Source organism: Brachyistius frenatus, unplaced genomic scaffold (assembly GCF_029030835.1).
Source record: "Brachyistius frenatus isolate BFR_SWC_R1_liver_20210118 unplaced genomic scaffold, ASM2903083v1 Contig_7, whole genome shotgun sequence".
In the NCBI taxonomy this organism is placed as follows: domain Eukaryota; kingdom Metazoa; phylum Chordata; class Actinopteri; family Embiotocidae; genus Brachyistius; species Brachyistius frenatus.
The window spans coordinates 8,632,260-8,645,381 of NW_027210606.1; the positions used below are offsets into that span (position 1 = coordinate 8,632,260).

Consider the following 13,122-nt stretch of genomic DNA (forward strand, 5'->3'; position numbering starts at 1 on the left):
AAGGAGCAGCAAAGCCCTTCAGGTAGCTTGTGGTGGCCCAACAACTTACTATGAAACTAAATGTTGGCTGGTTTACAGGTCACATTTTTATCTTGCTATAATTTGACTCCCAATCATCTGCAAAGTACCGTCTCCGAGCAGTGATCAAAAGCATGTGAAATATATAAACACACACGCTTTACTCCTTCTCACAGAACTATTCAGTAAGATATTCTCCATGGCCACCTGCTCGCCAGCAAAACTGCTGATGTGCTCAGAATGGTCAGCTGCCTCCAGCAGCTCAAAACTTGAGAGAGGGAGCCAGAGGCAGCAAGAAAAATAAGGGGAAAAAACAAAGACTTGTCAGTAGCCTTAACGAGTCTGACGTCTTTATCTGGCACTATTTAGGCCAAAGCTCCTAAGGCAGAAATACTGCATTTTTGGGAGCCTCTACCCGATATATTTGTGAAGAGGACCCCTGAAAGATAAGAGACACAGAGGGCTTTACAGTAGCAAATCAGTTGACAGGTGCCTTAAATAAGACAACATCTCAGTTTAGACACCTTCTTCACAAATCCACTTAGATCCTACTCTCAGGTAAAGCGTTTATTAGACTGCTGCTTATTAGCCACATGGAGAGGCATTAGGAAAGCAGGGCATAGCTGCACCCATTCCCCGTTAAATGGCCTCATGCGGATAGAGCTGGGGTGGATTACAGTCTGATGAATTAGTTGGTGAAGAGATGGTGAGTTAGCAGGACTTAGCGAAAGGGAGAGCAGCGAGAGAGAGGCACACAGGGAGAGAAAGAGAAGGGAAGTAAATATTGGCGAGTGTTTGAAATCAAATCATTCCAACCATCACTCAATAGATGTTGGCTCAGTGGCTTTTTGCATAAAACATACATGAAATAATTACTGTCGATGGTTCTTAATTTGGAGAGTGTTAAACAGCTTGTAGACATCTGGTACTGATCCGAGTAGGGTCATTCAAAATTTATCTAAGCAAATTAAGGCGAGAAGAGAGGAGAGGAGCGTGGAATGGGAAGGAAGTGCGTGTCCGTATGTGTGTGCTGGGAGGGGGTTAAGGGGTGGCTGGAGGAAATAAGAGCAGCACACACACATTTGTGAATTGACATGCCACAAGATAACCAACATAACTAGACACAAGGTGAGGTAGGCTTCCCAGGATATATGGTTGTGTGTGTGTGTGTGTGTGTGTGTGTGTGTGTGTGTGTGTGTGTGTGTGTGTGTGTGTGTGTGTGTGTGTGTGTGTGTGTGTGTGTGTGTGTGTGTGGGGAGGGGGGTCCTAACAGGGGGATCCTTAGTGCTGTCAGGGGGGGTTAGTAAATATGCAAAGAACCAGTAAATTAAATCAAACTGCCAAACTGTCAATTTCGGGGTGGTGTGACTAGTGCATGAAAATGGCATCACTGGAAGGTATCAAGTCTTTGGCGGCCCCCTTATCCCTGGGCTTTTCTGGCATCGGTTCAACTTTGTGTAGAGAGGTGGCTAATTTTGCATGCAAATTTCAGTCAATAAGCTCCAAGCAAGGCGTCCCAGGATATTTCAAAGGATCTGACAGTAGTTTCCCCCTCCTCTCTCCTTCTCTCTATCATTCTTGCTCCCATTCTTCTTTTGGCTCCTGAATACCAACTAGACAGACAATGAAATTCAATCACCCATTTGCTTACGCTTTGCATATGCACGTTGTCCCCTCGATGCTGCATGCCCCCCACAATACAGCCATCCCACCCTCTCCACTCCAACCACCTAAAAATAATGAGGGGGGGGAGGCTGTGAGAATAAGTGCATCTGTGCGTGTGCATGTGTATCATTACCTATCTACGCTCATGTCCTCCCACTCGTCCTTAGCAGGACCGGAGCTGCGGCTTTGCCGGCTGATGGCTTGATTGGGGCTGACTCTTTGGTGGCTGCGCCGGGGTAGCAGAAGTCGGCGCCTCGTTGTTTTCAATTTGACCTTGCTGTTAATGTTGTCAGCGATCCCACCTGCCCGCATTGGGCCTGCTACACGATTCCTATAGAAGTCCCTGGCTGCTCTGAGAATCCCCAGGTCCTGTCTCAGCTTCAGCAGCTGATGATGAAGCTTGGTATCTTCTTTTTTAGATGCGGCAAGGCGGGCTTCTAGAGCCATGATCTCCTCACGATGTTGCTCCCCCTGGGCCAGGGCCTGGGCATGGGCTGCCTCTTCATGGACAGCTTCCTGGGTTTGCAGATGATCCACGGTAGCTTGGAGTCTGCGACAGTTGTGGGCCAAGTCTTCATTGGCCTCAAGTAGCTGCCCTTTCTCTTTCCTCAGCCTCTCTGTCTGCTCCTCCAGGGACACCATCCTCCGCTCCAGCTGCTCAACCTGAAAGAATCACATGTGGGGCCTCAGTGGGACAAAATAGATTTTGTCCCTTGCATATCTGTAGTTTTTACCTGAGACACTCGTGCTGCTCTTGCATTGCGAGTAAAAACAACATGTCAAAACTTAGTTCACCGTGTTTTGTGGAAAATTCTACAAGCAAGGCCAGCTCCTGATTGGACCTGTGTGAGAGCATGCACACAGAGATTTCCCTCTCCTCTGACATTTTCCCAAGTGTGTAATTACAGTTTATATGCCGTGAATGGGGAGGGGTGAGCGGTGCCCTCCTCTTCAGCCAGGCAAGGTTATGAACATCTGACTGGCACCCCCTTACCCTGATCACCTTTAACTAGACAGCAACCAGGAGCACTTAGTCTATTTGTTAGATCTTTGGTGGAGACTGTTAAAGAGAACAGTCGATGCCTGCTGGGTTTGTGCCTCCGGGCAATTTTTCCCTTTTATTTGCTTCTAACTCTGCCTGCTGGTGAAGCCTGGTACCTTTCAGACAAAATCAGATGGCTATCCCAACTGCTGATGATTCACCACCATGAAGGCAGAAAGGAGGCAAAATATAAATTAATGCAAACAGAGTTTTGAAAGCATGTGCAAAAAATGTGCAACCTACTAACAGTTCCAGTGCAAAATTTATATTAAACTACCAAACACTTTCTGGGATAAATGTATTATTTATGGGTATTTTTTCAAATTTGCTTAAAACTGTGACCCAAACTACTTTATATCCAAAACTCGACTTCAAAATGCAACTACATGACCAATTCTCCAAAGAGTTAGAACACTTTTAAATTATCCTCAAAAGACCAAAACCAAATTTTTCAGGAGACATGGTGCCTTAGTCATCGCTCTGCCGGGTTTCTTTTATTGTCAGTGACAAAGAACACTTAGTGATGGCTTAGTGCTGTACCTTTTTAATTGACTGTTCCATTCGGCCTGAAGAAAGAGAAGGCTTTTTCTGAGTGCTGCTTTTGACCTCGTACTTCTCGACCATTTTCTGAAGCAATTCTGCAAAGAGGAACAAAGCTCGTTATTGTGACAGGTTGTGTCAAATTCAGGCTGTTCAATCAATAGAATGTTAATAAAAGGGGTACATTAAAACAATTAGCATTAGTAAGGTCTAGGATTTTTTTTTTTAATATTCTTTTGTCAATCAAATTAGAAATGATGCATTCTCACTAATGCCGTTTTCATATGGACTTGAAATTTTCACCGCTAAAACTCGCATACTATTTTGAAAATGATAGTTTTTTTCTCTCTTGATTAATAGAAAAGTGTTTTATTTAGTGGTCCACAAGGACATAGGGAAACAGTGTTCAAAAGCACACAGTGGTACATACTATGTGCAATGTCTCTCCAGGGATCTTAAACAAACGAAGAGAAGTGCTTGAATCCCTTGTGAACACATTGCCCCAGGCTGCACTGCTTTGTAGTCCACTGTGTTTCCCCAAAGGACATCTAATCTCCAGAGACAAACATGCTGCTTTATTCTGGGAACTTCAATAGTGGCCTCAGCAAACATATGATTTAGGCTTTATGATAACAGAATGCATGCAAGAGTCCAAGGGCTCAGGGATTTGATGCACACATATTTATGCATGCATACACAATCTAATAGCTCTCGGTGTCACTGTTTGACGTACAGTATCTACCTGCTGAAGTGGAATTACATTCGCCTCACCTGTTGCTCACTTATATGCGAAGGGCAATACAAAACAGTATAAAACTTTCTGCCTTTCATTCTCTCCTCTTAAACATTCATGACAGCACGACCAAAATAATTTGTACAATGAGGTTAGAGAGATAAAATATTCAGGACCTTGACTTTTCAGGTCAGTTGATCTTTTGGAGGGTGAGTCGGAGAAAGAGGCCGTAGAAGGAGAAAGTAGAAAGAGCACGGCCCATGTGGTAAAGAGCTGCTGCTCCCTTGCTTTGCATTGACGCTTTGCCCAGGGAAGTTTGTTACTTTGAATTAAGCTGCCCTTTTGTCTTCCCAACATGTCACATTCAATCAGACAGAGCACCAAATAGGACAGGAGGGCTGCTATGTTCGCTGGGTACATAACCAGGTTGGGAGACAATTATCCAGCTCCAGCGCTGGTGGCATGGGAGTTGGCACCTCCGCTCTACCTTGATAAGAAGACGTGGTGGCTCCCTAGTCACCCAATGTTGAAGGAGGTTCTGGCACCGCGGCATACATTAACGTCCCTCCCATGTCTGCTCATAGGAAGCAGCACAAAGGAACTGTTCCTTTCATCTGCTGTCTTTCGTTAGTGTGATCCTGGTGTGAGCGCTTCAACCCTCCATCCTTTTGATCGGGTCACAAGGCTTCCTCAGGAGTAAATGTTGAGTCCATTCACATTTTTCTTAATAATGACTTTACTAAAAAAAATATTACTACAAAATAAACTGTTTTTAGTCCAGTTCTGAATATTCTAAATATTGCCACAATGACACAGCCTTATTTAAAGTACAAAATGAATTACAAATCCGGCATTTATTAACTAAAAAATTATTATTGTGACCAACATACTCTTAAAATAAAATAAAAATAGGTACTGCCTTTATGAGTGTTTGTCTTTTCTACAAAAAACATATTGTGAAATGATGCTTCAGAGTTTTGTATTTCAAAAAGATTGCAAACAATGAACATGATTGTTGTCACAGTTAAAAACAGGCATTCAACACTTCTGTGAGGCGAGGCATGAACAGTCCTGCGCTAGACTTTAAATATAGTGATATAAATTAGAAAATGATAACACAAAGACAAGAAAATAGACACTCGTGCTCTTGTGTAACACTTACATTGTCTGACAAGATGTTAAACTAAGTATGTCCTTTCGGAGGAGCTCATTTCCTGGTATTCCTGACTGGAGTGTCAATAGGACAGGATCCCCTATTTCAATTAGTGCTATCCTTTAAATCACATGTTTACATCTCCAACAGACACCATCCCTGGTTGTGAAGAAAATTAAAGTGCTCTGGAACAGATCTGTTATTGACCTAGTTAATTAAGGCTACTGGTAGCAGTGGTCAGCATCTGACAAGGTTGCAGATTGGATTAAAAGTGATGTGCTTTTTAAAATTGGGAATGACATAGGAAGAAAAGATGGACCCTACTTGATCTCTTAATCAATTTGCCAGGAGTTGATCAAGTCTAAATTGAGTTGTCCTGTTAATTCCACTGGGAGTAGTCTTATTAATTCTGCTCATTAATATGCATGGACAAGAGGTAAAAGGGAAGCTTAAAGGTGCTGTCATGTTAAACATGTCCACCTTTCCACCATGACAGGTGAAACTTCCAGTGTTTTTATTTTTACTTTGTTCTTAAAACTCAGACCCTTCTGTAGTGCTTTAGAGAACAATACAGTCAAATAGATAGATCATAATAATTGCATGAACAGTGATTTTATAGATCATGGTCACTTGGTTATTTTTTTTATATTTTCAAAAACCCCAATATAAAGAAAAAAACATTCACCTTGGTGTTCATTAGTTAGACACTGGCGGAACTCCTTTACTGTGGCCCGGTCCATCGCAGCCTGGACTCGCAGCAGGTCCAGCTCCTCCTCCAGGCCAGCTCTGCAGTCACACACACAAACCTTTCTTCACACTGCTGTTATGTCAAATCTATTCTTCTTCAAATATGAATGGAATAACAAAAAGAAATGTGAACTCTATCAACACAAGCGCTGTACAATGAGTATCTTTAAAATCTCCACAAAATGTATTATTGTAGAAACTTTTATTACACGTTTTCCCTTGATTCTTCTGTGCTGGCTTCCCTTCCAACAGAAAAGATGACATGGTGAAGAAACCAACTAATTAAAATGCTTTTTAATTTATCTGGAAATCAAAGTGACAAGCAACATGAAACGCCAAGGTAGGAAAGTACAGTGTGTGTGTGTGTGTGTGTGTGTGTGTGTGTGTGTGTGTGTGTGTGTGTGTGTGTGTGTGTGTGTGTGTGTGTGTGTGTGTGTGTGTGTGTGTGTGTGAATCATAACAGACAAACAGACTGTAAAGCGTGCCCAATTACCTCTCTGCAATTAGCTTGATTCCTGCTAAAGGCTAATTATGTGGAGCCATGCTCTAGACTTTGCACTTTCAAGTTATTATTAGGACCCCAACTGAAGTCTACTGAGGATACACACAAGCCCACTGAGACAACCACACCTGAAACACACACCTAATTTCCCTCCCCTCTGCTCCACAGAGTCAGAGAGATACACCAGAAACAAGCTCCAACTACTGTAGTGGCATTCTTCTCTCAGTTAACCTCATTACAAAGGTAGGTCTTCCTCCTGACTGACTTCTTAAGGCACGTGGTGAAAATGGCATGCGTGTTCCAGTATGAAACGTTCGAGGCGCATGCATAAATACATGTCTAACTGTTTGAAACAATCTCATTTTCTCACATCAACCAAGGTTGTTTTTTTTTTCTATACATATGCCAAGAAAATTACATGAGAAAAGTTATCGCCAGAACACAGGGAAGGGAAGTAATTAGCATTTTAGCCCACACAGTCCAGTAGAGGCATGGCCTAATGGCTGACCGCAGCTTAAATAAGTACACAAATGACTCTCCCCAGAGGGGATGAGGAAGCAGATGGATATGTGTCGCTCCTCTATAGATTTTCCTCCATAAATGAACTCAAGTCGATGAGACACCGGCAGTGCCTTATGTGTCCAGGCTGTTAATGGGACAAATGAGCTGAAATATGCAGTATGTGGAAGGAGCCCGCTCCATCTCATGTTTCTCTTTTATGCCTTTTCGGATGCTGATGGTATTGATGCTGAACCAGAGTTCATATGCAAAAAACACTTTTGTTGAAGGATAAGCGTAGATGAAGGAGAGATTGGATTTCAAATGGAGTACATTGACCAAGAGCCTCCAGTTCCACGACAACATTCATGAGATGGAGGACTATTGCACCGTTATTCATTAACACTCAGTTGTTGCAGAGTGTGCTCCAATCTAAAGTAACAGAGCTACAGACGTTAAAGCTAAAATAATTAATACATTTAAATGTCTTTAGTTGGCTGGTCTATTTGCATTTTTGAATTCGGTTAACACTGACTGTTATACTGTTTGCTACATTCGCTTTCGTTTTAAAGTTACTGTACATGTATGTTATATTATGTGAGTCACGATGTTACAGTGACAAGGGTTTTGTTTTATGTAAAAAAAAAAAAAAAACGGTGATATCTGGAATTGCAGTGTCTGTCAATGGTTTCAGTTAACTTGGCCAAACCGGGTTTATTCTTTCTTTCTTTTATTCTTAAAATGATTTGTTGAATACGACCACATCTTTCAGTCCGTACGGCCTTTTGTCTTCCGCTGTTTCTTTCTTTAGGCGACACATTAAAACAAATGTCGGACTATAATTTCCTTTTAGGCCCCATAATACAATTCTCTTGGAAGTGGAAGGTGTTTGCTGTTATCTTCTCTTACAGTCTCACTCCACAGACATTGCTTCCTTGCCTGTGTATATGATTTGATAAACAGAGGCTTAGTATTTTCAGCCTATTGGGGTTCTGATGATGGGAAAAGAACAGCTTTGAGAAATTGAAAGGATGTTTAGGCAACACTGTAAGGCTGTGGTACCAGTAAACTAAACTCAAACCTCAAAGATCAATGTTTTAGATCTGCATCACATTATAACCGCCTGTACCTGAAACAAAGTCCTTTCACTATGTCAAACTACCTCCAGTAACCTGCAATTCATCCGAAATGTCATACCCTACATATCACAGTGGAGAAACAGTTCTCTGCAGCTATATCGTCTACAGAGTATCTTTTTCAATCTGGATGACAAATCAAATGAAGCTAGCCGGACAATTTTCAAATCCCTCTGAACTCGCCGCTTCACCTAAGGTAAAAGAACGCCCAGCAGGCATGAAAGCAAAAGAAGTTTCTCGACAGACAGCAAACTAAAGGCAAAAGACGGGTGTTATGTTTGGTAATGATGTGGTCTTCAATGTAAGTCTGTGTCTCACGCCGCTCTTTTGGCCCCGTTTTAAAAAACATTTTCGCTCTCATGCAGTGCTAGAACTTCAGCCCTGAGCTATCCACTCCATGTCATTTGATCTTGTCTCTACCTGTGTTGCACCGAACACAGCTTAGAGCACAAATTGCCAGCCTTCGTCCACAAGGGTGTACAACACCACATCATCCACAGCCATTGTGCTTTCACATGCCAACCTCCTCTTGGTTTCTTGCTAGGCACAAAAAGAAAAGAAAATACACGGGCAGAGCAGGGAATAAGGTGAGAAAGTGAAAACACCACTGGCATTTTTATCACTGGGGAAAGCATCTTGTTTTGGGGTGAGTGGGGGGATTCCCCCATGGTTAGACTCAGACTAGAAGGCTGTTCGATCAGGGAGGGAGTTTGGGTGGGTGTCAGCAGAAATGGTGACTGGTGGGAGTTCACGTTCCCCGGCGATGTATTTCAGCTGTGGGCAATGCAGCACCAGTGAATCTTAAGAGTGAGGCTCTCCAGCCATAGGCCACTGATGAGAGGAAAAATTGGGATTCGAGATAAAACCCCTGGTGGAAACAACCTAGGATGCCCGCTATATTGATACTTGTTGATACTGCAAGGCATCGTAATATAAAATAAAACAAAACAATATCATTATGTTGTACCGTATTTTGTAAATATGGGAAAGAGAAGGACATTTGCACAACTAAATACCAATTTATCCATCATTGCAAATTTAGACAATAAATAAACAAGGCACAAAATATTCTCTGCTCTATGTGTGAATTGTACTTCTGAGTACATTCTTTGTGTTCTGCTTTTGTCTCTTTATGAGACTGAATAAGACTTGATGGCACACTGAAGTTTGCATTATAATTAGCAACTAAGTGTGAAGACATGTTTGTTTTTTTAACAGCATAACTGATTTACCAAATAATTAATGAAGGGAAAACCTTAGTTGTCTGATTTAGGAACATGCATAAAACATTCTGTTTGTGTGTGTGTGTGTGTGTGTGTGTGTGTGTGTGTGTGTGTGTGTGTGTGTGTGTGTGTGTGTGTGTGTGTGTGTGTGTGTGTGTGTGTGTGTGTGTGTGTGTGTGTGTGTGTGTGTGTGTGCACAAATGTGTCCCTCCTCCAACTAAGCCCTGGTCCTGGGGGCAAAAGACTCTCATTACTTCTAATACCTTTAAGCAAATCAAGATGAAACGAAAAGAAATAGAGGAATATGAGGAACATTGGGCTAAACTTTATTAAACTTAATTAGAGTCAACGTCGCTTATTGGGGAGGTTCACGTCCATAATGGTCACTTTCTACAGAGGAGCAGTGCAAATGATCTCAAAGGCTTTTTCCCCAGTAATCGCTAGCTAATTTATGCTTTGATGTCGTCTGAGTATAGCATCTTAAGTCTGAGGGTGCACTGCATGTGTTTATTCTGTTTATGGAGCCTAAATAATCCCTGCCTCTTTTTACCAACAGACCTTTAACAATAATTAACAAGCATGGACATGGAGTGCCGCAGACAGATGCATAATGAGGCAGATAAAATGATCCCACTGCGAATTTTCTTGCCCACCCTGCTCATAGTTACTTGCCAGACATGTACCGAGGAAACCATCCTTAGTGTCAATTAAGTTCGTCTGTGCCGCCTTAAAAACAGAGAAAGCGAGGATATATTCTAAACAGGTGAAATGTTGACAGTGTTGATGGCTCTTTATGCCAGGCTTTGTGAATTCATGATCACATTATGACATAAAGCAGTTTAAAAAAAGACTATTTGCTAAATGAAAGCAAGAGAGCGGTCCTCCATTATGACAAAAAGTTAAATCATGGGCAGAAGTGCAATGGAAAAGTTAAAACTGGGTCTTCCATTTTCAATCTATCTTTTTATTTGGCCATAAGGGGGAATGTGATCATGAATGCGGTTGTCTGTCTTTCTGTATTGGCCCTGTGAAGGACTGGCGACATGTCCAGGATAGAGCAAGTTTAGACAAGTAAGGGAGGGAGGGATGGATGGATGGAAGGACGGATGGACGGACGGACGGACGGACGGACGGGTGGGTGGGTGGGTGGATGGATGGATGGAAGAAAAAACTTTCCCCTCGGGGATTAATAAAGTAACTAATTAACCTAACCTAACCTAACCGAAGAATGATGGATGGATGGATGGAGTGTTGATGACATCTCCAGAAAAGACTTTTGGAGACAGAACAGACATAGAAGTGTGTCTTGAAGATTAAAACTTCTGCAAGTGGACCTCTTCATTAGTTTTGGTATTAGTCCAACCTAGTACTGTATCATAGTAAATTTGGCAAGTAATGAACCCAATAACACAGAATCTTTCACGGAGGTCTGTTGTATCTTCCCAGAGTATGTGACACCGTCCCAGGACCGTAGTTTTAGTCGCACTGGTAATGGCAAAAAGACTTCTGGAAAAAAATTCAGATGTGATCTAAAATCACTTCAGAAGTGGCAGTCCGAGACAAGTAGGCATCTGCAGACAAATTACCTTTGTAATGTCGTTGAAGCAGCGTTTGCACAGGCACAATATTAGCAGCTAAAATTGGAGGGCAACTGGTAGCATTTCCTAACGTGGGCTGTGACTAAATGTGACAGAGCTGCAACTGAGCCGGAACGTGATGCAGAGACATGTGAAACAGAAAGAGACGCTAAATGAAGAAATCTTTGTTTGCATTACAACATGAGTGATTAGCCGACATTTGCTGTGTAAATTGCACAGAATGTTGTGTTGTCAGTGCTGGCAACACAAACTTTGCAACACTTAACAGTCAAACTTGAAGCAGAAAACTTTGAAAATGCACGACGACGACATGCAACATAAGCCATGCGGCGACTCTCGCATTGCAAGAAAAGCAGCTCTCTCAGGGAGCACTGGCCTAACGAGTGAGGAGACCGAGCTGTGTGCCAGATACAACACAGTATATCACCTCACTGAAGAGGAAATGTCCTTCACAAAATTTTAATCAGAAATTCTTCTCCAGAATAAAAATGGGCAACCATATTTACATTTTTCTCAGGGATATGTTTCCAGTCTTTTTTTTGACCACATGCCTATGATATAAGATTAACTTCACATTTAAGTGTTGCTCTTCATCTGATACAAGTTTTTCTCACTTTGTTTAATTATGAATATACTCGCATCAAATGGAATATTTTTTTTGTCGTTTAAATTTTTTCTTTAACAAAAGAAGTGTTGCCACCAAATCTGGTACATGTGAACTTTTAAATTGGAGAATTGTAAAGCCCGAGTCATTTTCACTTCTGTTGTCAGTGCATCCTGCTTCTTGCTGAAGTTGGAGCCCAAGTTTCTCAGTCGGAGCTCTTGACTCCAGAGCAGTTTCATCATACTTTTTTCAGGATGGAGGGCCGAAAATTTTTCAAGTTACGAGTTGTCTGGAATGCAGTCTCATTGCCCAATGTTAGGGATCAACTTTACTAATTCTCTGGCAGAGTTGAGGAAATCACAGCAGACAGGTTACAAAACCTTTGGGTAGTCTTCACAGAGAACAGCTAAGAAGGAGCAACTCTACATTAATATCATTCTACAATGTGATTTTCACTAAACATATGGGTGCAATGTTGACATACTTCAAATGTGTGTAACTAACCAACTTACATACCTGAACAACATTCACAGAAAAATCCACCTAAAAAAAACCTCCAACTACTCAGTCAACTAAATTCTAACACTCAGTAACATATGGGTAATAGTAGTGTTAGTGTGGCCCAACAAGCACATTAATGATGTTACATGAGAGATAATACGTGGATGCTATAACTTCCAAGTCAAAGTTGTCAAAGAATAAGTATTTTGTTGCTTAATGCAGCCTCAAGTCATTAAATTGAGCCACAGGGAGCCTGTAAATCAGCAACGAGAGCAGAAGAACAGACTGGTTTCACCTTCCTCCTCAACCTCTTATTCAAGTGGAGAGATTAGAGGCCGGGTTGGGTTTGATAACCTGTGGGGGACCCACTGTGCGGGAGTTACCATAGCAATATTCATTGTGGGAAATGGTCATTTGGGCCTCAAGACAGTGTTTTACAAGTGCTGTTTTTGGAGAAGGTGAGAGGAAGCAGCTGTGAATGATAACATGACAACGAGGAAAGCAAATGAGAGATAAATGGAGCTTTAACAGAGACTCTCCTCGAAAGCCCGCCACTAGGCATTTAAAGCTTTATAAGGGGGCCTTTATTTGGCCCTAAATTTTTCAACTGCCATGAGTTAATTAGCCATTAGTGGATCATAGCTCACACTTATCCAGCATAACCTTCACAAGCACCGTCATTACAATATGTTCAATGGAACAACAAGCTTTAAGTGCTTGCCCCGAGAGCTTCCTGGCAGTTTCTGTATGCTTACAGGAACTGTTGCTATTGTTGCACTAGGATGGACCCATTTTTGCCCTCTGATGCCACTTAAAGAAAGGTGCATTGTAGAAGTTTTTCACTGAATAAATTTTGACTTGTAATTTTAAGGTGTATTGATGGCAACATTTCACTTCGGGGAGGTCCGGCTTTTGTGCATGTTGGTTCATTGTCTTCGCTTACTGGGGCACTTAATGGTCTTGGTCATCCTCTTAATGGTCCACCTGTGAATACCTACTGGGACAAGTCAAAATGTCTCATGAAAAAGATTCATGTGTTGTAAGGAAGTCGAGCTGCTTCCTTAAGTTGGTTTTGCCCTCAGTCCCAACAACCCTATCTGTTCACTCCTGCTCACTGCCACAACAGGTAGAAAGTGAGGATTATAATAGAGATGAGAAGACA

The 13,122-nt window shown here is 41.9% G+C and overlaps 1 protein-coding gene across 1 annotated transcript in view; it reads right to left on the reverse strand.

Annotated features, from left to right (window-relative positions):
- The window catches only part of cntln (centlein, centrosomal protein), an 82,837-nt gene that overhangs the window by 34,925 nt on the left and 34,790 nt on the right, over positions 1–13,122 (reverse strand). The window contains exons 13-15 of the mRNA XM_069689426.1: positions 5,837–5,937; positions 3,266–3,363; positions 1,817–2,346 (exon numbers count right to left, since the gene is read on the reverse strand). Of these exons, the coding sequence (XP_069545527.1) occupies positions 1,817–2,346; positions 3,266–3,363; positions 5,837–5,937 (729 nt within the window). The remainder of the gene's footprint in view (positions 1–1,816; positions 2,347–3,265; positions 3,364–5,836; positions 5,938–13,122) is intronic.